Source organism: Rhopalosiphum padi, chromosome 2, assembly GCF_020882245.1.
Source record: "Rhopalosiphum padi isolate XX-2018 chromosome 2, ASM2088224v1, whole genome shotgun sequence".
NCBI lineage: Eukaryota > Metazoa > Arthropoda > Insecta > Hemiptera > Aphididae > Rhopalosiphum > Rhopalosiphum padi.
Window position 1 is genome coordinate 17,056,218 of NC_083598.1, and position 27,319 is coordinate 17,083,536.

Genomic DNA, 27,319 nt, shown 5'->3' on the forward strand with positions numbered 1-27,319 from the left:
ATGCCCACATGTTTGATATACAACATTTACTTATTTTGTGTACCTACATCCTACTTATATTTAACACTTAATTCTAATATTACTTTTATTATACTGTTATCTAGAACATATACTCAGTATACAATAGTAGTACAAGCTTTTAACAAATTAGGCGCTGGACCAATGTCTGATGAGATTAAACAATACACTTCTGAAGGGGTACCAGAACAACCACCACATGATACAACTTGTACAACTTTGACTTCTCAAACTATTCGAATTTCTTGGGTATCACCACCACTAAGTACAGCTAATGGAGTTATTAAAGGTTATAAAGTAATTTATGGACCTAGCGATTCTTGGTTTAGTAAGTGTTATATTTATTTTCAACTAATGTTCATGTTTTATTTATTTGTACATTTTTTTTTTTCATAAATTTAGATGAAAGTACAAAAGACACAAAAATTACAGTATCAAGTGAAACTATTTTACATGGTCTTAAGAAGTTTACGAATTACAGTATGGAAGTATTAGCGTTCACTGCAGGTGGAGATGGTGTTCGTGCTCCTAGAATATATTGCCAAACTGAACAAGATGGTAAAGATTTATGCAATAAAATGTATAAGAACAATACTTATTATTTCTTTGTGTATTCTTTACAGTCCCAGAAGCCCCAGCTGCTCTCAAAGCATTGGTTATGTCCACAGAATCAGTCTTAGTTAGTTGGAAACCTCCTGCTGAGCCTAATGGAGATGTCAATCAGTACACTGTTTACATTAAACCAAGTGGTGATAATAAAGATGTATGTATAAATAATATTTGAAATGTTTTATCAATTGTGGTAAAAGCTAATAAAGTAAATTTAAATAATAATACCAATAAAATTAAGACATATAACTGTAAAATTAGATAATTTAATTATTTTTACTGTAGAAAGAACCATTAGCACATAAAGTTGCTCCAAATCAAATGAGTTTTGAAGCATCTGGTCTTATTAAGCAAGATCCTTATGAATTTTGGGTCACAGCATCGACTAATATTGGTGAAGGACAACCTACCAAATCAATTGTTATTGCTCCTAGTACTCGAGGTATTTTCCAATTACTTATTGTTAATACAGTAGTTGAATAATATTTCAATATTTGTATTTATTTTAAGTTCCTGCTATGATCGCATCTTTTGATGATTCATTTGTTGCTACTTACCGCGAAGATGTAAAACTTCCATGTTTAACTGTTGGTGTACCTGCCCCAGAAATTTCATGGAAAGTTAAAGGTGCACCCCTTGAGAGCAATGATCGTATTCGTCAGTTACCTGAAGGTTCCCTATTAATTAGATCTGTCACTAGAACTGATGCTGGAGAATATTCCTGCTTTGTGGAAAATTCATTCGGAAAAGATAAAATCACACATCGCATTGTTGTCTTAGGTATTTTATAAAGTACATAATGTAAGTATGAGAATTCATATTATATTTATTTTACAGCACCACCTCACAAACCAGAAGTATCAGTTGGAGCAACAACATCCAATACAATAACATTAAATTTAAAGCCTCATGCTGCTGACAAAGAACCTATTCATGGATATACAATAAAATATAAACCTGAATTTGGCGATTGGCAAACAGCTCAAGTAGCTGCAAAAGCCGATAAATTTACATTAGAAAATTTATGGTGTGGCTCACGGTATCAAATAGCTGTTACTGCATATAACTTGTAAGAATATATTTATAACTAAAAACTCTAGACCAAATAGAACTACTCAAAATGTATATTTTAGAATTGGCACAGGTGATGAATCAGATTTATTGAATACAAAAACCACTGGTTCAAAACCTAAAATTCCAGAAGCAAGTAAATTTATTGAAGTATCAGCAACAAGTGTAACACTACATTTAAATGCTTGGTTAGATGGTGGTTGTCCTATGCTATACTTTGTAGTGGAACATAAAAAAAAGTAACATTGAAAAAAGTTTTTTTGAATAATTAATTTTTATAGTTAAAAATTAAATTAAATTTATATATATTTGTGTTATTTTTAAGATTGCAATCTGAATGGACTCAAGTTTCAAATAATGTAAGACCTGGAGGAAATTTTGTTGTACTTGATTTAGATCCGGCCTCATGGTATCATCTAAGAGTAACTGCTCATAATAATGCTGGATTTTCTGTTGCTGAATATGAATTTGCATCATTAACATTAAGTGGAGGTATGTGTTTTTTTTTTAATTTACCCTTTTTTCCAAAACCGTTTGCTCACTAGGTGGTGCTTAAGTAGTACTTGGAACAATTTTTCCGATTTGAAAATATTATATATAAATGCATTCCTATTTCCTTGTTCCAGGTACTATTGCCCCAGCCCGTGAGGTTCATCCCAACGGTTTTGGTTCAGCTACTGATACTGCTATACGTATCATATTGGCAAATTTAAATCTGGTTATACCAGTCACATCAGCATTATTAGTTATTATTGTGGCCATAATCTTCCTGTGTTACTTAAAGAAAAGAGGAGTGGATATCAAAGGTTAGTTGTTTTTTTTTTTTTAAGGTACTATTGCTCCCCCTGCACAAGATGTCACATCAATTTATACATACTTACCATGGATACCAAAATGGATTGACTTAAATGTAGTGGTGCCGACTGCTGCAACAATTATAGTCATTATTGTTGGTATAATTGTGGTTTGTTTTGCTTGGTCTCGTAGAGTTCATGAAAATGGACAAACTAGATTGAGAGGTATATAATATTAACTGTAACTACATAAACTCTAAATCAAATTATCAAAGCATTTTCTATTTACCTATATAATATCAGTATATTACATTTAATAAATATATTATATACCAGGAGTGGCTTACATGAAGAGCCTTAGACATCTTTAACAAAAAGTATAACACGAGTAACAGCCGAAAAGAATATAAATCTAACTGATCATCATAACCACATAATTATATCTTAGATAAGAGCCAGTTACAAGAAAATAATAATTATAAACTATACAAATACACTAAAACATAATATTTAAATTTTAAACTATATTTAAAAAGATGTTTTGCATTAAGATTATGTTTCGAGCTTTATACTCCTGGTAGGTATATTTAATATTGTGTATGTACTGTAAGTATACATAATATAGTATCAATAAATTTAGTCGGAAAATTTTAATATTTGTATGCAATACTCAATTGCATGTTTTCCATAGGTACTGCAACAGCAATGTATACAAATGTATACTTTAAAATATTACACATTATTTGTTATTGTATATGAATTTATTAAAATATGTAATATGTATTGTCATTAGACGATATGACTGTGTATAATCAATCAATGATTATGGGAGGCAATACACTTGACAAGAGACACGCAGATTTCAATGATGAACTTGGTTACATAGCACCTCCTAATCGTAAACTTCCACCTGTTCCTGGTTCCAATTACAATACATGTGACAGGATTAAAAGAGGTACATTTTGCAGTTATCTAATATATTTGATTGTCCATGTTTGTTTTTTATTATTTTGCTTTTTTTTTATGATTTGAGTTCGCTCGATTTTGTTTTTATTTTGCATTTAACTATTTTTTTTTTTCTCGTCACATTTATCAATCAGGTTTTCCCGGCCCTTACCACGGTCACGGTACATGGAACCCTAGAGCACGTCATATGTATGAAGAACTAAATGGTAGTAATCCTAGGTGTAGGGGGCATTTGCCCCCATGTCCAGGGTCCGACGAGACAATGTACACAAGGTGTAGAGGTAAAAAAGATGACAAAAGAACAATCAACTATTGCACGGCAGCTTTATTATTTAATATCAGCAGTGTGAGAGTTTCATTAACCATTTACAAACCAATTTAGAACAGTGTGGAAGCTTTAAGCTACAAATATATTATTAAAAGCTATGTTTAAAAATGAAGCTGGTATTAATTTATATTATATTTATAATTAATTAATATTGGTTTAAGCAGTATCTGTTGCAGTTGAAATATTAGTTTTAAAATAAAAATTTTATAATATTGTATATCGATGTTCCTATTCATTCAATAGTTATAAGCTGTTGAATAATAAATTACTATTTTTAAAATGCTAACAATGTACTAATATAGTTCAATATTATATCTCTGAATATGATAGTTGATGATTATTATTATAATATTTAAATATTAATATCATAATATGTGTTGCGTATTAACATACACATATATTATGTACCTTCTTTCGCTGTCGCGAGTTGCTTTGGGTTTTTTTTTTATTTCAATGAAAAATTTATTTTGACATGTTTATAAACTTTGAATAATTTCAGGAATAGATGGTGAAGACATCTGTCCATATGCTACATTCCACTTACTTGGTTTTCGTGAAGAAATGGATCCTTCAAAAATGCCATTCCAAACATTCCCACATCCTAATGGACATTGTGGTACAATTGGACCCGGTGGAACTATAGCTAGTAATGGTCTCATGCATCAATGCCCAGGAACCCAGACTATGGTAAATTAATACAATGTTTAATTTATAAAAAATTTACCTAATTTGTATTTTCACCATACTACTTTTACATAGGTACTAGTTTAAAAGTATTGAGTCAAGAATGAAAATGAAAATTGTCTTAAAGGTAATTAATGTATAAATATTTGATTTCAGCCTCGAAATGGACGTTATTCTCGGGTAGGTGGGGCTAATTCCATGTTTTCACCTGAGTATGATGATCCTGCCAATATGGGAGATGAATATGGTAGTCAGTATGGACAATATGGAGCTCCTTATGAACAGTATGAAAGTCGTGCTTCAATGGCTGGACGTAGTATTGGTACTAACTATAATATACTAATTATTATACTCCTAAATATTATATTAATGTTACATTGTTCTTAAATTTTTTCATATACATACTTGTATAGAGTAAATATTATTGTTTAATATATTATTTCTGTTCATAGTATTGAAAGACACCCTATTTTAAAACTTATTTTATATGTACATTAAATTGATGAATGCATGACTTAGAACATTTATCTAATTTTTAAATTAATGAAAGTTTGTACTTTTTTAAATATAATAAATTATAAATTAAATTTCAAATACTAAATTATAGGAAGCCCAGAACCACCTCCACCTCCTCCTCGTAATCATGATCCAAATGTGAGCAACACAAGTAATGAAGCTAATGATTCCAAAGACAGCAATCAAATTTCTGAAGCAGAATGTGATCAACATCAACAGCCAGCTACTCAGAACTATGGTGGTAAGCTCAAAAGCTATTTCAAAACATAGTAATTGTATTATTAATAACGCTTTTTAGAATAGTTGCAATAATGTTTTTATAGTTAATATAGATTTATATAAAATATTATGTTATTATCTTTATTAAGTTAATAGTCAACTTAAGTTAATCACAACAATTTTTTTTGCATTAGTTGTTGGTATTGATAATCTTAATTGCATTTGTTTTTCTTTTTACACAATATTAAAATTAGGCAAATGTTTGCGGCCACATCTCACTGCAAGAGGTATTTTGGTATAAAAGGTAAACAAATTCACTATTACAATAGACTTAATGGTGATTCATTTACATTATTCTAAAATAAAACTATCTACATAATTTATTAATGATTTCAAAATGGCCTAATACTATAATAAATTTTGTTTGACCTTGTTTTTAAATCTTTATTTAATCTCAAAAATCCTATAACTAAAATTAATTAACTATCTATGTTATATGGACTAAGATACAATACATAATTTGGTTCCTGATCTATCACACCTATGTAGACCACTAACAAATATTCATCAAGTTTTATGTTTAAACAATTAAATTTTTCATTTAAGTATATTTATATTTATTGTTTACTAAATATTACCATTACCTTTAAAATATAACTAAAATTTAATAAAATATTATGCACTAATAAGTATTTCTTATGATAATATGCATGAAATATATTATTATTTTAAATTTAGATTGTTTTGCATGCACAAGGCCTAAAAGGTAAGGTTTATTATTATGTAAAATATACACAGTTATCAATTTGATTTAATTCTAATAAATTATTAACAAAAATGTATCTTTTTCTTCAAGATCATTCTTCAACTAAAGTTGGAACAACATTGAATTGAAATTAACATATGCTTTAATAAATTAATTTTTCATCTGTATTAAAACCTAATCATTTTCGCTACTTATGCTTTCAAGCTAAAAAAAAAGTGTACATATTATACTCATTTATAAAGACTAAATAGTGATAGGCTAACATGGACTTGTCTGCATTATCAATGGCATATTTTGCTTATGGTGCTTCAACATATTTCACGTTGCTTCGACAGCCATTTTTTAAACTCAACATCTGAATACCAATGAAAGTGGCCCATTAATTTTGATTTTCAGCGCATTTGAAAGGCAATACCAAGGATGGTATGACCACAGAAGAACTTCGAAAACTCATAGAAAGGTCAGTGAAATAGACCTATATATTCAGAAACTTTTAGTCTAATACATTAAACAATTAATATAAGTTATATATTTAATAATTTATCTGGGTAACTAAAATTATCTAATAAAATCAACAAAATTGAATTTTAAAATGCATTATAGGACTATTAAAATAATAATTATTTATTATATAATATAAGCGTGCTGATTAGTTAGATGTTAACCATATAGATTTAATTATCATACGTTAACTTGTTATTTAATTTTGTGTGTGTTTAATGCATTGGTCATAAACTCATAACTTAGGAAACCGTAAGTATTTTTTTTTTTTGCTATTAAACTATATCGCTCTAAATAAATAATATTTATAATACCATATTGTTGTTTATCGTATTTCATAATTAAAAATAGAACTGTGTGATGTGAGTTTTAAAGTAGTGTGCATAGAAGACAATAATATGGTATTTTATTTTGTATAACATAGTTCATAAAAGCAGTTATTTCAACATTTATGATTTAGATATAAATAATTTACTTTTACTTATTATTAATACAATATTTGTTTTTACAAACTAAACATTTTATGACTAATAATCTTAAAAGTTTAGATATTTTAGAAACTGACTATTTTTTATTGTTTTATAAAATATTTATTTATTTCTTTACTTTATATATAGAAACGAAGCCCCAGCAGGACAACAACGCCTCCAAAGCGGAGGGCTCACAACCTACGATACTGTGGCAGTGTAACCTCTAGTCAGCCTACAACCAAAACATTAATGTTTAAAATTATCCCCAAAAATAAAAATCCTTTTCCAAAAATATTTGTACTGCACTTTTAACTATATTACGTTTTTAACAGATTTACTTATGCACATAATGCAAGTAAAACAATATTAGACTCTGAGAACAATGTCCCAATTATGAGTGTTTTATACAATAAGAATCCTAAGTGTTGTGTCTTTTTTTCGCTTTAGTGGTTTAGATCTTTAAAATAATGTCCTATTTTAAAATTTAATTATATGTAAAGATCTGTGAATATTAGGTTTATTTTATATATTTTAGTAGACATTTTTAGCTTTATGTCCATTAATTTACCCCCCCAAAAAAAAATAAATAAATAAATAACATTATTAAGAATTTTATAATTCTATTAATAATACTCCGATAAACATATTTTTTGAGTTCCTTTTACGCAAGTACAAAAGTATTGATGCGCCATTTATGATGTTTCAGACAAATATTAGGTATTGAGTTATAAACTACAGTATAATCAATTTACTATTTTTTATGTAGTTGAGATGTATGTTTTTTTTTAAATATATTCAATTATAATGTAATAAAAATTATTATTTCTATGATTCAGAATCACGTAAATTCTCTCTTCCCTTTTTCTATGTTTTTAATATATTTTTTTTTTAATTGATTTTCATACTAGAAAAATAGTTATTAATGCCTAGTTCAAAATTAAGTGGCTCTAAACTTCCTTTATGCTCTTCCACTTTATCTAAATTCAAAACCACTAAACGTGAGATTATTTCAAAATTGTACCTACTTCTCTGTATTCTTTGAACTTTTTAATTTTTAAACATTTATTATTGAGAAACTAATGTTATTTCAGTAACATTAAAACAATAGTTATTTTTAATTTTGTTAATACTTTATTTTAATGGTGCATACAATAGTATAGTTTTGTAAACATATTTCTTTATAAACTTATAATTACCAATTTATATTTACTTTAAGTAACCTGATATTTTATTAATTTTACTTCAGCTTTGTGTCATTGTTTTATTTTTATAATTTAAGTTTGATGTTTACGTTGAGTGTTTTGTTCATAAAACATATGTAATCATAATATTATTATATTGTGTCAGATTTAGTGACTTGTGTAGCTTTCTGATATTTAAATAAGTAGTTCAGAAACACATAAGAAATCTTATTTCTATAATTTGTAGAATATTGGTATAAATTATTTGAATATTTTTGAAAACCTTAAAAGTTAAATAATATGCAGAATACTAATGTATCATTATTATTTTTTTTATTTTTTACCAAATATTGCTCAAATTTTTTTTTTTTTTACTTCATTCAAAATAACTTTAACAATAAATCCAATAATTAAATCCTTTTTACACACAATTAATTTTTCCTAATAATTTAAAATTATAATCTTATCTTTACACTTTATAAAATTATTATAAATTACTAAAAATGACAAATTAAAATAAAACCTAGTGCCAAAATTTGCTTTTTGTTTGAAAATATGGAATATCTACAATTTAAAGAACTTTAAATTTATAGAATAGTATGTTATAGATGACAATTAAAAACTTATATATTATTATAATAGTAATGAATCAATTTTATATCATCTTAAATTATTTGTGTGATTTTAGTATATTATTATTATTAGGGAGCAGATTTGATATAAGTTTATCTTAAAAATATTTAATATAATTAAAAAAAAAAAAATGTGTTAACCAATAGTTTACAACATATTTAAGATTAAAATTTTAATAACAATAAGGTGTTCCAGTTGTATCTTAGAAATCTTAAATTTATTCTATGACTTGAAAAATATATTAATAAATATTATTATTGTACTAGAAAAATATCTGTTCCCAAATTATTATATTTATTATTACTACTATAATATTAAATAATTAAACATTTTAAATTAGAAAACTATGTTAAAATAATAAGAACCACAGAAAAAACTTTAATAAACCTCGATAAATGTAAACTTTAAAAAATAGATATCTAAAATCATAAAAAAAACAATAGTTTGGTTTTCTAATAAGTACAGAAATAATAGATGTTATATCACATAAATTAAAGGTTTTAGAAAAAACGATTTTTTTTTTTAATGCATATAATATGATAGTTCACAATGCCATAAGTAATGTTTTTCTAATATATAATATCTCATGTTTATTATTAATTATTATTAACATACATTTAAGATTAAACATTTTAAATATTCATATTATTACATACAAATATATTTTTTTTTTTTTTTGTAAATTGTACCTAATACTCAGCTTTATCGATATATAATAATAACTACTGTATTAACTACATCTTATATTAATATTATATTCGTACCTATTTGTAATGCTATTTTACTGTACGTCTATCATAATAAAATGATTATTCCATAAACTTTAATATTTTTATTATTACCTATTTTTCATTTAACCGTTAGTGAATTATACTCTGCTCAAAGTTGAGTGGTTTGACGTTTTAAGTGTTTGTCCTAGAGGTTACAACGGCTGCGAGGTGATGGCAACTACAGGTACAAAGTTAATCGTTGCGTTTATAGCCGATAATGAGTTTATTATACTTGAGAAATGAAACAAGAAGTATTATAAAAACCGAAAACCGACCAACTTTAAAAAGCTATATGTCGCTAAAAATTAACGAAAAATAATAATTTGAACGTTAAAATTCATTAAAAAAATAGCCCTATTAATTTAGTACATTTTAAATATAGGTTGCTATTTAAAAATCATAAATTGATAGTGGCTTTACTATAAAAGGATGAAAATAATAAGAATTTCATATTTATATGCAGTTAGAAAAAAGCACAAAACAAAATATTTTGAAAAAAAAATGAAAAAAGTCAATCCTTGGCAAAATAATGAGTGTTTAATGATTTAATGATTAAAGAATCACCATGTAGTACTATGAAGTAATACCACTTATTATTTTTTTTAACCAATTTTTTGTATTTATTCGCGATAAATATTGATTTATAAAAAATTCGAAATTTATTACATTGATTATGTTATACAAATTGCAGTTATTTAGATCCCGATCGATCGTATTCTAATTAAAATCGTAATATTTGCTGAAAATAAATCTAAATATCAAATTTCTTTCAATGCAACTGCAGCATACTAAAAAATAACTAGGTATTGGGAACAAAAATAATAATTTTATCTGCTTGCGATTGTCTCAAATATTTTCTAAATATTAATATATTATATATAACGTGAGGTTCAAGAAGTGTCTTTAAATAAAAGCGATGAAAAACCGTTTTCGCCGTTAAATTTTTCTAAAATCCAATGGGGGTGGAAATGTTTAACATGAGTCAATGACACTAAACATTTATATTTATTAAAAAGATCTATCAATCATAAATTCATAGTAAAATAATTTCTTTATTGTTTATTATACAATATCAACAATTAAAGAATATTTATAATATCCAAAGAGCTTGCCCAATTCTCATAAGTACAATAAATAAATACATATACGAGCAGTTGGTAGTTTTATTTTATTAGTGTGTAGGAAACGTTCTTATTTCATTTTAATATATCTTTGAAACCCTAAATGTGTCGCAACTCTGAGTCCAGAGTCATCATTGTCGCGGAATTTAGATAAAAAAGTATCTCCAACAAGAATATGACGCTAATAGTTTTGAAAATATTTTTTTTCTTTTTATAAATTTTCAGGCAATTAAGAAAAACATTATAATTGATTAATATTACCATTACCAGCAGGTGTGAAAATATAAAATAATGTGAAGAGGAGGATCACGGGGTTGGACTATTGAAAATTTAAATCGGTATAATACTCGTAGCAGACAGGTAGTCTACGCCCTACAAGTAGATATAATATCAAGTTTTGACTCCCGCGTATGTTTTTAAATGGCAACACAATATACGCGGTTCCTGACACCTATGCAAAACGCAATTTCTATAACGTAAAAGTATTTTATATTTTCGTAAAATCATGAATACCAACTACAGACTTAGATATCGTAAATGTTTTTAGTGTTTCACTACTAAATCGATTGTGAATAACGAATATTATCATATTTTTTATGATCCCAGTTACTTGTTGTCTGAAACTGAAGAATACTACAATCAGTGGCGTATATAGGGGGGGGGGGGTCAACCCCCCCTAAAATGTATGGTCGGTACGGGCATTGATTTTGATTATATAATTAATTGGAATTTAAGAATGGAAATTTTTTTTAACCTCCCCTGAAATTAATTTCTATATGAAATTAGGATTTTCCACGTCAAAGACATTTTAATAAAGATACCGTTAGTGCTTTCTATTAATATAGTAATTTAATAGCCAATTATCAGTACCGTATCTAGGGGGGGCGATCCGGGGCCCCTGCCCCGGACGTTAATCATAGAGGGGCGCAAATTTCAAATTTTAAACCCATCATTTTTATTACATTTTTATTTTTTTTAAAACAAATTGAATCTTTTGTATTGAATTACACACATACATAGAAATCTCGGAGCTAAATCTACAATAAATATGGGTGTTAAAAGTAAAATGTCAAATTAATAGTTGGTTCTACTCATGATAAATTGATAACACTTTCTGATCTGGTTCTTATACCTAAAAGTTTTATAATAGGTCAATTCACTCTAATATTGAAACTAAAGCACACTATTGAAACTGGTGAACGAACATTTACTATGTCGTACGTGTGTAAGACAGACACAACACATGCGGGTGAGACGTCCTCTTAAACTGAGAACGAAACAAGTAAATTTGTAGACAATACATTAGTTTAGCCGTCTATCTAGCCCTACACTCTTGGAGTCATTATATTTATATTTTTATCCGTAATAAAATCCCTAAAAAATAAATAATAGTTGAATTAACTCCTTATAATCATCTCTAAGTTGAAACAGGTTTAATTGTTCACATAAAAATGTAATCAAATTATATTTCTGTGGTAATAATGTCAAATATGGACCTGTCATTCCACTTTAAAATTTAGTTTTATCAATGTTCATCCAAGAATTATAAAATCTTTGAAATAAGTAATAAAATATTTGGTCCAGCCGATGCACCCATTAATGTGTTATAAACTTTCTCAACAATGCGTTCCGTGATATGGTGTCTGCAAGCTAAACTCAATATAATATCTTTATTTAGTTTTTATTGTAATATTGTGCAACAACCTGCTCTTATACCCGTGTTACCAACTAGCTGTAGAATCAAAAGACATAAATTTCACACGATCAATTAAGTTACAATCATCAAGTATATTATAAATACTGCTTCAGCTTGTACTAAATCTGTACCAATAAGTATGATTATAAGTAGGTACTGCTAAATGGTTGACAGACTTTTGATAACAATGCAGGGATTCCTATTAAGGAGCAGATTTCGCACTATTTTTTATTGTATTTTTTCTCTTATACGCAGATAAAGAAATTTTACCAACGCCTGGCGATTTAATGGCAATTTGCTACACATTAAACTTTATACTAAATTACTAGGTTCCCAACTAAGTATAATATACTACGACTTTTTGTTGTCCCACTATTGACATAATTCGAATTGGCAATATTTGAAATTTGAAAATGATTTTTATTCCTATATACTATGTAAAAAGTTATCAATTATTAATCATTATGAAGACAAGTAATACTTATCAACAAAACAAATAAAATAATAATTTTGGTCTTTAAATTAATGTTGAAATAAATTATTAATAATTCATAATGAACAATTTGGTAAAAGTATTAATAAGTAGAAACGATCGTCGAACATGTTTAACAATCACGCATGTCGCACATACTGAACGATTATTGTCACTAACATCGACCGCGGTGTTCCATTTTAAAGGTAGGTATAATAATAATAATAAATATTTTCGAATTATAATATAATAAAATAAAGTAGGTATTACAGACCAGTGACCATCAAGATAATACAAAATATATGCTGCAAGAAAATACGCCGCGCATCACAATTATTATGATAGGCAATATTATATCTTAATTTCTTAACTTATTAAAACTTTAAAAGCGTTGAGCGACCAATATAAGTATTACCCGATTGGAATAAAATTTGTTATGCTTATTCGTTATATACTTACTAAAATGAAAATAAATATGATCCGTCATTAATAAACGATATTTGAATGTTTGTATACCTATAATAATTGATTGGCACCCTAAATATTAGTCTTATGTTACGTCAAGGAATACACGATTTTTTAGAAGAAAAGTGAAAAGACACTTCCATGCTTAAAAATAAAGTTTGGATTTCTGAACTGTTGTTTTTCGTTAATATATTGAAGTATAGGTACTAATGAACTTCATAAAAATTACAAGGTAAAAATTAACTTATTCCTATAGTGATCTCATATTGAAGCTTTTGAAGTGCCTAAAGTTGAAACTTTTACCGTCTCATCTTGAAAAAAATGAATTAATACATTTTACTGCTTTTAAAAATCTATTTTGACACTCCAATACAAATTTAATAATTGCATTCAAGATTTTAAACACAATGTTTACAATATTTTTAATTATTCAATCCATTTAATATTGATGTTGACGATGTTCCTGTTGAGCTAGTGGCATCTCTATACCCTTTTATAAGGGGGTGTTGAACTTCATACATTATTACATATATAAACACACAAATTACTAGGTACCTAATGTAATATAAATTATAAAAATTTGAAGGAAAAAAGCCATTGGAGGGGCGACTGCTCCATTCCCCACATGAGTACGCCCTTGTGTCGATGTTCAATTTCAAATGAAAATAATAAATTTGCAGCCCCAAGATGTTCTTAAAAGCGTATTCAAACAGTCACCTTTCCTTTATTATGCGGAACGTACTCGTACTCCATCATTTTCAAAAATATAGCTAAAAAATATTATACATTTGGATCTACATAATATTATGTACGTATGCAAACAAGCTTTTTCTAATATAAAAACCAAAAAAAAACAATTAAAGCCCATGCGGATTACGCTTAATAGATGACCATCTCAATCATAATATACGTATGAAACTTTATAATGTATACATTTTAATTCTTATATGTTGTTCGTCATTTTTTAATACCATTAAATTAGGACATTATATTAGGTATAAAATAATATTTCACCATTGTGATAAACTGATACGTGTTAGTTTTTAAGTTCTAATAAGTTAATCTTCTATGCGAAAGTAGTGACTAGTATCTGGTACCTATACTAACTCCTTAAATATGAGGCTTATATTAATTAATTATAAATTGAAAGTTTAGCCCGCTAGTTAACTAGGTATATACTGTTAAAAATATCACTTGATTATTTTGCAATTTATGTAGTAGCTAGGTGTAAGTATAAGCCAGTATACGATAAATATTATTATATTTTATTTTGTATAATTTTACGATACTTTAAAAATTTTGAAATTAAAGATAATTACACCCAGACAAGCTTTAATTTTTAATCGCCATACAAATATATAATGCATTATATATTTTTATATTTAGCCATATAATTTAACTGTTGTTCCGAAATAAAAACATAGTTTGTACTGTTTAGTGTTTATTCGTTATTTGGACAATATAATTTATTGAGGATGTCTTGTATACACGCGACATATTGTACATGATTAATGCGGAACAAAATTACCGCCGTTAATAATGGTTAACCTATACAGTATTCACATTTTTATACTAATAAAACTATTTAACAACTTTATTTTAACGTGATACGGAGAGCATCCAAGATTTTGAGGGATGGTAAAAAATTTACAATGCATATTACATATCAGTGTAGAATTTCGGATACTCTTTAATGAATTTTAAATATCAATGTTTGGATAGTCAAGATTTTGGTAATTACCAGCGTAATAAACAGCGTCATCCTATGCATGCAATGATATTATGTGGTAAAACACTTACCGTCATATATACAGGAGTTATAAATACCTATATATAACGTACTTGCGTACAATATGTTTATTACGTTTTATAGTATACGTCGGGATTTAGTGAAAATTTAATTTAAACAGTTGTGTGTATAATGTATATAATATAATTTAGTATATGTATGTGTGTACACGCACGAAAAAAGATCGGTCGCCCGCCGAAGGGCCACACCAGTGCCAAATGCTATATTTAAAAAAAATCAACTCGCGGCTGGCAGTAGCCGTGCGCGTTAAATCTTTTTCAGTATCCTCGTGGTCTTCAGCACAATCCCCTATCCTGAAACAAATCGTCCCCGGTGTGAAACGTGTTCGTTTTAGTTCATCTTAAAATACAATAATATATACAGTGTTTTGAATAGATATCGTATGGTTTTGTGATAGAACGATAACTGGATTATTACTCATCTCGTTATATATTGGTGAGTAAAATATAATAGGTTAAAAAAATGTTTATTTTAATATTTAATAGAAGATAATAAGCCATTACAAGGGCAATATTTAAAAAAAAAAGCCATTTTATTTAATTTTAATTTTTGTTTTAGTGATTTGCATTACTTATGTTAAATAACTATTTTACCACAGTATTTGAGACTTTGGGTACTTATCGTAAATGTATGACAATAATATTAGTTAATTAAAAACAACGATTTTTCAATAAATGTATTCATGTTCTATTGTTAATCTAATATGTACGATACTACTATTAATTTAATGTTATGTTGTACATGATTTTATTACAAAAAACTTTTGAATTTTTGATCATTGGATTCTAATTCATTTTCATCAACATTGATATGTCATATTATGTACTATGTATAGGTATTACTATTTATGTATACTAGTGCAGACTATAGTATACCGATGATTATGAAAGCTCCCAAAAAATTTTAAAAATTTGGTAAAATGTAAAAACATATTTTTTTTATTATGTGCTTAAACATTTTAATGCTCGTAAGAAATTTTTGAAAATGTACAATACTGGTAGGTTCGTGTTTAGACGTTCTTAATATTTAAAACATTTGTAATAAACTAATAACAGTATTACAGTAATTAATAATATATTTCTACATTGTACATTGAACATACCTATACTAAATAGTATAAACTTATTTATGCACATTTTGAGGAATTTAAAGTTGATTGCAAAATTTGTATATCTAACTTAAAACATTTTAATATATTATGTTATTATGATAAAAAATAAGTATTATTTTTGTAATTTAAATTTATTTTATACCAATTCTTTACTTAATAAAAAGAATAATTGACTCGATTACATTGCCATTATAATAGTAGTGCTTTACTTTCTTTTACTCGTTTTTGGTGGTATAATTAGGTACTGAGTATAATTTTTGCCCTAAAAAATAAACATTTTTTTACTTGATTTAAAAAAATATATTTATTACCTATTTCCTATAAAACTATAGATTATACAGAAACAAAACATATGTTTATATGTTGTACTATACTACTTGTCCTGGTAATCCTGCTTGGTTTTATAAACTGAAATGTGATAATGTCAGTTCAATACTGATGCATTTAAAAATCTTTATATGAATAATTGAACAATAATTTATTTATTAACTTGAAAAATAATTAAATTGTTTTTAATAAATAATAATACATTTATTTTTAATTTGATACAATGATACAACCCGTGTAAATTGTCTTACTTATTAATTATTACATTTACCTAATTATGGAATCTATTTATATAAAGCATCCTTTCAAGATTTTAAATGGTTTTCCTATACATTAGCTTATTTATTCAGATTTAAAATTTATTTGTTCGTGGAAAAATCTATACTAAATAAAACTTATGATTAATTACTGATAATTTTAATATTATAATATTATAAATACAATGTTAAAATCTACTAGATTTTACATTAGATATACGACTTTATCATCGATTAGTTATTAAAATATTTGAAATACAGTACAACAAAGTATTATAGTACTATGTACAGTCAATGCTATTATTTGTATTATAGTTATAAATAAATAAAATTTAAATATTTTATTAAACTTTAGTTATATTAGATAATAAACAAGATGATGATTGCATTTAAGTCATAAAACCATTTTCTTTCCAGTATGCTAATTAGTAATTACTTATAGTGGGTACAGTGTCATTTTCTCATCACTCTATTTTTATGATCATTACTCACGTTTCATATCGAGGTCACTATAAACACCATCAACGCTATATTTTTAAGTGATTCTTTTTTTCGTACTCAACTTGGCACAAATTATGAATTAATTATTATTTTTACTACCATTAATTGACCTTATATTAGTTATATTTAAAAAATATATAAAGGACTAATTTTAAGCTATATTGTATGTTAATTAAAAAAAATACCTGTTCATATAATATATATATATTAAAAGTATTAAAAGCGGTGATTATCTGTCTTTATCTATTACATTTTTTTATATAATTATTTAGATGTGTATTCTATATTCATTATAAATTGATCTAATGAAACGATCATAATTTTAAAAACAGATTTGAATTTATCATCAAATATTAAAATATATTTGAAGCCAACTTTCCTACTTTTTTAATTCTATACACTTAAATTAAATTCCAAAAAGTATGAATTAAAAATTGTCATATTTTAGATTTTGATAAATCAGTCAACGATTTTGGGAAAATCAATTTTAATAGTAGATGTCCAATAAATTTAAATGTTTTAAGAATTCTTATCACTTCATGAATTTATTAATCATCATCCAAGATTTAGTTAGCTATAATGAATTTATAATTTATGTGAACAACATTTTATTTTAAAGAGGTTTTCTTAACATCAAAGCAGTATGTTAGGTTATAGGTTAGATTAGCGGTTCTAACATCCAAGTACCACCTACACATTTTTATAATGTTCGCGTAGGTAGATATACCATTTGACTTAGGAACCTCTGATTCCGTTTATAAAATAATTTATACATTATCGGTTATGTATGGAGTGTTTTATTAGGTTTAACTAAGAACTAAATTATTAAATATTATGTTATATCTTCATGTTACCGTTGAGCTTACTGCGTGCCACTATTGAAGAGAAACGCTGGGTTAGTTAATATTGTTTATCTAAAATATGCACTATATAAATTATTTAGTTCATGTATATTTCTTAAATTTTAACAACCCTATTTTATATCTAATTATTTTGTACTATTCGTCAAGTATTATTTATTGGTATTTGTTAGATTTATAGTAATAGAATAGTTAAATACAGTGGCGGATTAACTACTAGGCTCGTGAGGCTCTTATAGGGGGCAACACATTTATTATTATTATTTTTTATTCTTTAAAAAAATCAAAAAAAAAAAATTGAACCATTACCATTTCTCACTCCCAAGACACCTATCACTCTTCAATGTTGGCCTATTCAAATTATGATCTTTGAATAGTATTAAAAAAAAGGGCGGTAAACACTGAGCGTGCCTCGGGACACTGAGAAAGTTAATCCACCATTGGTTAAAGGGATTCCACATTACCAATTTTTGGAAAAATATAGACATATACACGCACGACAATGTACTGACTTGAGTTTTACTCTGATAATAACTTTGAAAACAGATTTTATATTATGTTGTTAGGTCAAGTTATTGGATCCTCCAAGTCACCTTTCTAATTTTATAGTCTTAAAAAAAAAAATACAATTTTTAAAATTATTTTTATATTTCTGACTAAATGGGTTCATAATATACTTAATAATAAATTCAAATATGGTTCAACTATTACCTGAGTAAAATTCAAATCAGTATGTTGAATATAGGCGTAGCCGTATACGTCTATTTTAATTCAAAAAACAGTAGTGTGGAATCCCATTAAGTAGTTGCATATGCTACAAAAAAAGTTAATTTTTAAGAATTAATTTAAAAATTTGATGACATAGAACAAACTAAGTTGCTCATATCCTAAAAATGTAGTTCTTTAAAATTGTATTATATATTATCATATACTCTGTAACTTAAAATTTGTTTTTATACGCTACATATGGTTTTACAATTTTAGGTTGTAGGTAGTATAATAATTATGGATGTGAGAATTTTTTCTTTCATTTTTAAATTTATCAATGAATTTGTACATCTAACAAATATTTTTTACCTGCCTTTATAAAAAAATTGTTTTTCTAAATTATTATATTTTTATTTAAAGAATAGTGCATGATAAGAATGATTTAACTTAAACATATTATTGTACAACTTTATAGCGTGTTCATTTTTAAGTTTAAATATGTTTGTACATACAAAATACGAATATAAAACTAGTTGCCAAAGATTATATCTATTTTTTTAAAAGATAAAACATAAAATTAGAATATAATATATAGAATCTAAACATACATTTTATAGTTTTTAAGTTTTGTAGTTTTATTTGTATATACTTATTAATTATTAATTGTATTATGTATTATATATATATATATATATCATAAATGTTATTTGTTGAACAAATTTATCATGTCAATAATTAAAAATTACTTTAAATAGTTTGGAAAAACATAAATTATATAGGTTATGATTTTATGATAACTTTTTTTATACCTATAGCAAATGATTATTTATTATTTTAAATATTCTTAATTTTAAAAGTATATGTTAGAACCAATGGAATATAATAGTAGTAACAATAAATACAATAAAATAATTAATTAAACTTTTTTTTATAATTTATGAACCTATAAACTTTTTCCACGACTAACCATGATCTGATGTATTTAAGTACCATATATTCTTATTATAAACATTTTAATAGCACATATTAAATGAACCATTTTCTTTTAGTTTTTAGACAATATTTTCTAATTATAATATGATTTAATAATATGCATAAAATCAAAATGGAAAGTTTACATAAAATAATACATTAAAATATTATTTTAATATAATTATTATTTATATTTTATATACACAATTTGTTATAGAAACTGTATATTTGATGATATAATTTTTTTTTTTTTGAATGTATATGACAATTAAAGAATGATTATAAATAATTATATTGCTTTACAATTCTACATTATAATATTATTATTAACCTGCCTTCTATCTATTTAGTATTTTATACTAGCTTAAACAAATTACTCATGATTACTCTAGTCTTTTAGAGTTATAAGTTATTATACTAACCACTCGGTAAACTATAAATAAATTTTAATGAATAGTCAGTAACAGTGTTTTAAATATTTGCATAGGAAATCATGGCACGATTAACAGTACTTCCCACTATTCCCACATTCCCATAATGTGTAGTTTATATTTTTCTTAACAAATTTTAGCCAACCATTTCAGGTATTATTAATTACTTTAAATATTTTCAAAAATTATAAACATTGTAATCTTAGATTTTACTTTAATCTTTAAATTTTAAATTTAATTTTAAATGGTATTTCTCGCTTGTATGTTAAATTGTACAACATTTATGAAAAAAAAAAAAGAATTAGGCTATTAAATAATTAGGTATTTACTCAATAAACAATGTATCAAAGACATAGTACATATTATATATTATATATACTCAAAATATTTACATTGATACTTGAATATGATAATATGTATATCATTTATTACTATTTACTATCACAAAAAAGTTAGCATTGATTCTTTTAAAGTATATCTTTTGTAATATTCTAATACAAATATATTAGATTATATTTTAAACAGTTATGGTATAAAAAATAAAAATAAAATTAGATAGCATGATAAACAAAAATCACATAAACATGATAAGTACACTTAAAGTTTAAAAGAGCCTCGATTTAAATTTCATTTACAATTTAAAAATATATATATTACTTATTTATTTTGTATTAATTTGTATTTTATTTTTTATAACATAATATATTATAATATGGTAGTTACTCTCACTATTCGTCTATTCAACGAAGCTATAAAAAAAACTGTCACGTGTCCATTGCAATTGCATCATTTGCCAAACAACTAGGTTGATTTCGGCAATTCCCTTTGAAAAATATTATGAGTGAAAGATTTGGCTCATAAATAACTTGTTTACGATTCCAAACATTATTATTATATACATTTAATGAATGGAACTATTAAAATTTTGTTAAAAATTCTATAATTTTAACAACTTCAGCATAAATAATAATATTAATAATAAGAAAAAAAAGTTATGAATTATGATAAACATATTTAAATGATTTAATTTTAAAATATAATTGCTTGTTAATATGTTAACTTGTTAACTGATTCTATTAAATTTATCTATTTAAAATACCATATACATATTGTATTTTACTTTCATAATGTGACATTATATGATCTCAATTATGTTAATTTAAAATCACAAACATAAAATGGTTTAACAGTCGTCATTAAAGATGGTATTTTTACGATATTTATGCAAATTAGTTTTAATGTATGGATATACATAATTGTAAAAAAATAAAAAACTTATTGTAAATTGTTCAAGGTATGTACCTATAGTTTATATTACATTAAGTGAAAAATGGGCATACTTAACAAATAATATTTTTTACTACTCACTAATCTTAATACTTACATGATGTATAATTAGCTATTACAATCAATATAGTTATATATACTACTAGGTATAAACTTTTAAAAATAATGACTCTCAAGACTAAGTCTATTTCTGAATAAAGCCATTAAAACAAATACGTAAAAGAAATACAAAATACTAGTAAAAATAAGTGATAGAAAATTATTGTAAAATGTTAAGTACCTGGCACTTTTAATATAAAATGTATTATACCTATATATTAATGTAATACAATGTTTTTCAATTTGCTTGTATTTTTAATGGTGTACTACTCGTATTTTGTGTTGATTAATAGTTAATACTAACTATTACTTATTAGTGGCAACCGGACATTTCGGTGCGGCCATTTCGGCACGAGGGTAATTCGGCGTGGCTGCGGCCGTTTCGGCGCAGGAATATCTTGGCGCCGCAAGTTATGAATATACAATTTTTTAAATAATATAATTTTAAAAATACAAAATAAATAATATTAAATTATTATTAAAGTATACAACAACAAAGTTTTATAAATATGTTTAGTAATTCGTGATTACTTGGTTAATTATTTAAAATAACTTTAATTGAATTTAAATATTTTTAAAATACCATTGTGTAATAATAATATATTTAATAATAAAAAGCTTTAAGTTCCCACAGGACTATAGTACTCCTACTAATAAAATTATTGAATTATAAAAAAAATGACTTAAATCTTTATTTTTCGTTTAAATATCCAATTTCATTGTCATTTTAACTTGAAATATCTATAAAAAAAAAAAAAAAAAAAATGAACGTATTAGGTAATAGGTATAATGTATTATTAAGATTTTGAGGGGTTTCAGTAAGAATAACTTATGAAAAACCTTGTATTAAATTTCAAGCTTTAACTATTAAAATTGAAATTGTCTATAAATAGCTTGAAATTGTCTAAATACTTAAAAAATTCTATTATGTATGGAAAATGGTTATTTTAGTTATAGTAGGATATTGAAGTTTTTACAATCAATTAATATTTTTTTAATGATAACAAAATAACTAAAACCATTGGCGAATAAATATTTATTATAGATACGACGTTTAATGTTTAAATATCCCATGTCATAAAAATTTGAACATCAATCGCTCATAAAACATTTTATGGGACTTGATGATAAACTTTTTTAAATTTCCAGTAAAAAATACTTATGAGGAATCTTGTCAAATTCTCAATAATCATATTTATAAAAATGTTATTATGTTCCAAATTAATTTAATCAAAAAATATTGATATTTTTAAAAAATTCTAAAAATAAACTGCTTGACTTAGATAAATCTTTTTACCATAAAAATTGTTCTTATTTAAAAATTGGCGATTTTAAATTTATCCAAAAAAAATTAAATCAAATTTTAATTTTTTTATTTTCAGTACTAAAAAATAAACATAAAATAATTAAATTATACATGTAGCGCTAGGATCTCTTAATAATAGATAAAAAAGAAATTTAAGATATTAATTAGAACAAAAGTTATACCAAATGTCAGTTCTATCTGTTACTCTCTGTGTATATTAATATAAATATAATTTAGCAAGTACCTACCAATTTGGTAAAAAATGCTTGTCCTTAAAAGTTACAGTAAGTTATCATTTTAAAAATCTAAAAAAAATATCTATTTTATTGAAAATATAGTTTTGCGTAAAAATTTGAGTTTTTCATTATATTTTATAGTTTGTTTTTTTCTGATTAAAAGTAGTAACTAGTTTAAGTAGGTACTATGAATTTGAATTTTCGAACTTCTAAAGAACAATTTTTATCCAATTGTCTACAAACCACCCTTAAAAGTAAAAGTTAAGGCCGTTTTACTGCTCCAGAAAGTGAATAATGTTGACTTAAAGTTTAAACTACAATTTAAAATACAAAATAAACTTTGTAAAACCAATATACGTATTTATCACTCTGCAACTCCGCTCAAAATCTAAAAATTAACGATTAAACTAAAAATATATTATGTTAAAATGCAAATAGAATAAAAATAGTTCAAGCTAATCGTTTTTTATTACATTCATTTCAACCGTATACATGTTATATGTATAATATATTAATATATCAAGTATTTTAAAATAAAATTGAACATATGGTAACTAAAATGGAAGCATATTAAAATAAGTTAACTAAATCTTGTTAATAAATTATAAATACTAATGTATTGCGGTAGATTATCATACTAGATAGTGAATCTTGGTTCTTAGAATTATATGATTGATTTTCGGGGGTTTTTTTTATCATAATAGTTACTAAACGAGAAACTAATGAAGATGCATTTCCCTGGTTCTTCCACAGTCCCACCTTGAAAAAAATATTTAATTTCCTGCAATACGATTTTCTGCACAAACACTGAAAGTCAAACACATAACACTAGGTATAAGCGTGACTCATAAAAAAGATTCTTGTTTGATCCCGAAATTCTGAGGTTGGTGCCAGCAAGGTAATGCACCTAACATATGGGAAGATCCTAAGAAATTGTCGTTTTTTGGTGTAGTTTTTCATCAAAAGTAAATATATATATTAAATATATATTACTACTGAGTACTGATTGATATTTTTAGTATACAATATACAGTTACAGTAATACAGTTATTAGTAACAGGACACATGGGTCATGGGGTAATAATAATTTATTATTAACAACTTTTAAATACAACGTGTAACACTAATAATTATATATTATAGATTATTATTAGATGATTAATAATAAATGATACATTATTGTTTTATCACTGTTTTAGGTTAGTTGTATCCATCCTGCGTAATGTCGAGACCTCCAGCACATCCTAAAGGCTGGGCACCGGCACCATCGGTGACTTCTCCGCCTGTATCTTTTCGACCAGCGACTCCAACACGACACTCGCCGATCCACCGTCTCCCACCACCGTACATTCCTTGCCCAAAACCGATGAGACCCACATCATCTCCGTTGCCTGCTGCTGCACCACAACCTTTTAGATACCCATCACCGGTAAATTTCCCATTGTTTTAATATATCAGCAAATATTGTTTTTATTTTGTTTGGTATCACTTGATGAAACACGATTGCGTACAATTTTTACCTACAACTTTGAAGCACTGTTATCTAGTATAGTAGTATACCAATTGCGTTTGTATTCAAATTTGCCTACTTTCAGGTATGAAAATATTGTTGTTCGATTTAATTCCATCAACATAAACATAAACAATTTACACACTAAAATGCTTGAAAATTAAAACCGTATTTATTGATCAATTTATTACTGGTTAAAGGCTAAAGTGACTGGTTATAATATATTTTATAAGAGTATCGGGAATTTTATGAAACGTATTATTATTATTTATTACACACATTTTACCACGCAAGCGAAGTAACTTGTTAAACGTGAAGAAAAAAAATTATTTGTTTATATTATTTTATTATTTTGTATTGTATTATATTATGTATTAATACTCGCAACAGTCGACTAGTCGCTAGTGTATTCATTTATTATATAATTATAAGTTATAACTAACTATACTCTGTCCAGCGAGAGAACGCACCACAAACCGACCAAAATCAGTTTTTCTGCGCATTCCCCAATGATACCCAGCCATAATAAGCGAACCAGTTTTTGATAGCATGACGACGCGGGGAGTTGCGCAGAATCGGTGCGTTTTCTCACTGGAAAGACTAGTAAGTTTTCCTTAGGTATCGTAAAATTTTTAGAGCGCAATAATTGATGTATAAAAAGTAATTTTAAGCGCAATTGGTAAACTACCAATATAATAATAACAAATGAATAGACCCGTACGAGCTTACGCGTTGTTTATTTTTTATAAACATAATCTAGATCTAAATCGATTTTTAATTATTAAATTTTATCGTTACTTTTAAATTTCAAAACCATTTACCTTAGTGGTCCACACTTGAACTACGCCTAGTACCTACTATATATTACAATTTTTTAATTATTAACTTTTAAATTCAAAGTGTCCATCGCCGCAAGTATATGAACCGTCTACATCAATGCCGTCGTACAGACCTCGAGAATTTGTGGTGCTCGAAGCTCCGTCACCACAACAGTGGTCAGACGAAGAAAACACGACCGACGGCCGTTCAACAGCAGAAATAATTGCGCAACAATCACAGGATTACGTTGATGAAAAATTGGCGGAGTATCAGGCTACAATTTACATGCTACAAGGTAATTATGATAAAACGTCTTAAGCAAAGTAGATTGCATTCATAATTATGATTTTGGTGAAAAATTCCGTGTGCAATTAAACCTTTAAAAGTCTTTAAATGGTTTGTACAGCAAAAGAAAACAAACCTCTTGAGCTTACAGACTTAAGAAATAATTATAAATTCTTCTATTATCCATTATTAATTTAGTAGTCATTAAATGGAATATTGACAATGTAAATCGTATAATTGCTTACAACGTGTCTACGTACTACCTACATTACAAAAGATTGACAATAATGAGTAATGACTATAATAGTATAATATGATATAAACGTTCTTTAGACATATTTTACCAATATAAATACTTAGTATATGCCATTTCGTTTAAATCGTGATATACCTACACAGCTACACAAATCAAAGTACAGTTCAAAAAAGTGTTTTATACAGACACATCTAAATCTAAATTATACTTATTAATAAAAATTCAGAAAAAGTTATCAATAGTTATGATGAAACAAAAAGTATGTCTTTTTTTCATAATTCAATATTTTAGGTCATTAAGTAACATTGGTTCAACTAGGGGGACCTGGGGAACCTTAGCCCCCCCTCAAATTTGTTTGATTATTTAAGGTTTAATAATTATTTAAGTAAAGATAGTGAGTCTAGTGAGATACATCCTATGCAATATGACGTAGAGAATTATTGTAACAAAATTATTCAAAAGTAAATTTTATAATTATAAAATAGGTTTTAATGTAATTATAGATATTGTAATTTAATAACAATATTTTTATCCAATAAATATTATACGGGTAGCGTCATCGGCCAGTGGTAATGCGGCGGCCACCATCCAACATTTTTATTTTATTTTGGTGATTAAAAATGGACAAAAAAACTTATTTTTAATATACCAAAAAAGTATCCAATCGTACTCATACAGTTAGTACTATTGAAAATTAAAATAACCCAGACAATCCTCTTAGTTTTTTGGAAAGCATGAAAGTAAATAAATTAAAGTGGGTATTTATTCGTGGGGCTGCAGCCCGCTAATATTTTAGACATAGTTGCGCCAATGAGTAGCATATTTTATTTCTAAGTCATAAGAAATATATTTAGCAGTGACGTATTTATTGGGAGAGTGGTGGAAGAGGTTTCCATCCACTACCGACTACTATGAAATTAAGTTTATATTTTCTTGGATTTATTGATAAATGCATTAAAAATTTATGAGAAAAATATTTGGTAATGTAATATACGTAAATAAAGAATGTTATAAAAATTAAAAATTGTGAAACACTTCAATTATGTAGTTAAGTAGAATTATTTATTTTCGACATTATTTTTAACTAACATAAGTATGGGTTATATATTATATTAGGGTGATCTGTGATCTGCATTGAGTGCAGTATTTATATTTATTTTTTAGAATTTTATAGGGGCTTATAATATATTTATTCGTTATAATTACAACCCCTTCTAACCAAAACAAAAAAATTTGAAGTTCACCACCGATAAATATGCTGATT

The 27,319-nt window shown here is 26.0% G+C and overlaps 2 protein-coding genes across 51 annotated transcripts in view; both read left to right on the top strand.

The window, feature by feature from the left end:
• Nucleotides 1-9,577, top strand: part of LOC132920136 (cell adhesion molecule Dscam2) — a 61,554-nt gene extending 51,977 nt beyond the window's left edge. For 35 of the 50 annotated variants that reach the window (XM_060982288.1, XM_060982293.1, XM_060982280.1 and 32 more), the window contains exons 20-35: nt 105-346; nt 421-576; nt 642-781; nt 913-1,069; nt 1,138-1,407; nt 1,465-1,696; nt 1,761-1,937; nt 2,024-2,190; nt 2,529-2,717; nt 3,286-3,447; nt 3,593-3,739; nt 4,286-4,473; nt 4,627-4,792; nt 5,078-5,227; nt 6,368-6,431; nt 7,090-9,577. In XM_060982288.1, coding sequence (XP_060838271.1) covers nt 105-346; nt 421-576; nt 642-781; nt 913-1,069; nt 1,138-1,407; nt 1,465-1,696; nt 1,761-1,937; nt 2,024-2,190; nt 2,529-2,717; nt 3,286-3,447; nt 3,593-3,739; nt 4,286-4,473; nt 4,627-4,792; nt 5,078-5,227; nt 6,368-6,431; nt 7,090-7,162 — 2,680 coding nt within the window. In that variant the 3' untranslated portion in view covers nt 7,163-9,577. Of the gene's footprint in view, nt 1-104; nt 347-420; nt 577-641; nt 782-912; nt 1,070-1,137; nt 1,408-1,464; nt 1,697-1,760; nt 1,938-2,023; nt 2,191-2,324; nt 2,505-2,528; nt 2,718-3,285; nt 3,448-3,592; nt 3,740-4,285; nt 4,474-4,626; nt 4,793-5,077; nt 5,228-6,367; nt 6,432-7,089 lie in introns of all 50 variants that reach the window. The other 15 variants (XM_060982294.1, XM_060982295.1, XM_060982279.1 and 12 more) reach the window with 1 other exon arrangement.
• A 14,830-nt stretch (nt 9,578-24,407) lies between these two features.
• On the top strand, nt 24,408-25,832 carry LOC132923274 (uncharacterized). The gene is made up of 2 exons (XM_060987149.1): nt 24,408-24,614; nt 25,596-25,832. The coding sequence occupies exons 1-2, from the start codon at nt 24,408-24,410 to the stop codon at nt 25,830-25,832; spliced, it is 444 nt and encodes a 147-aa protein (XP_060843132.1).
• Nucleotides 25,833-27,319: the final 1,487 nt, after the last annotated feature.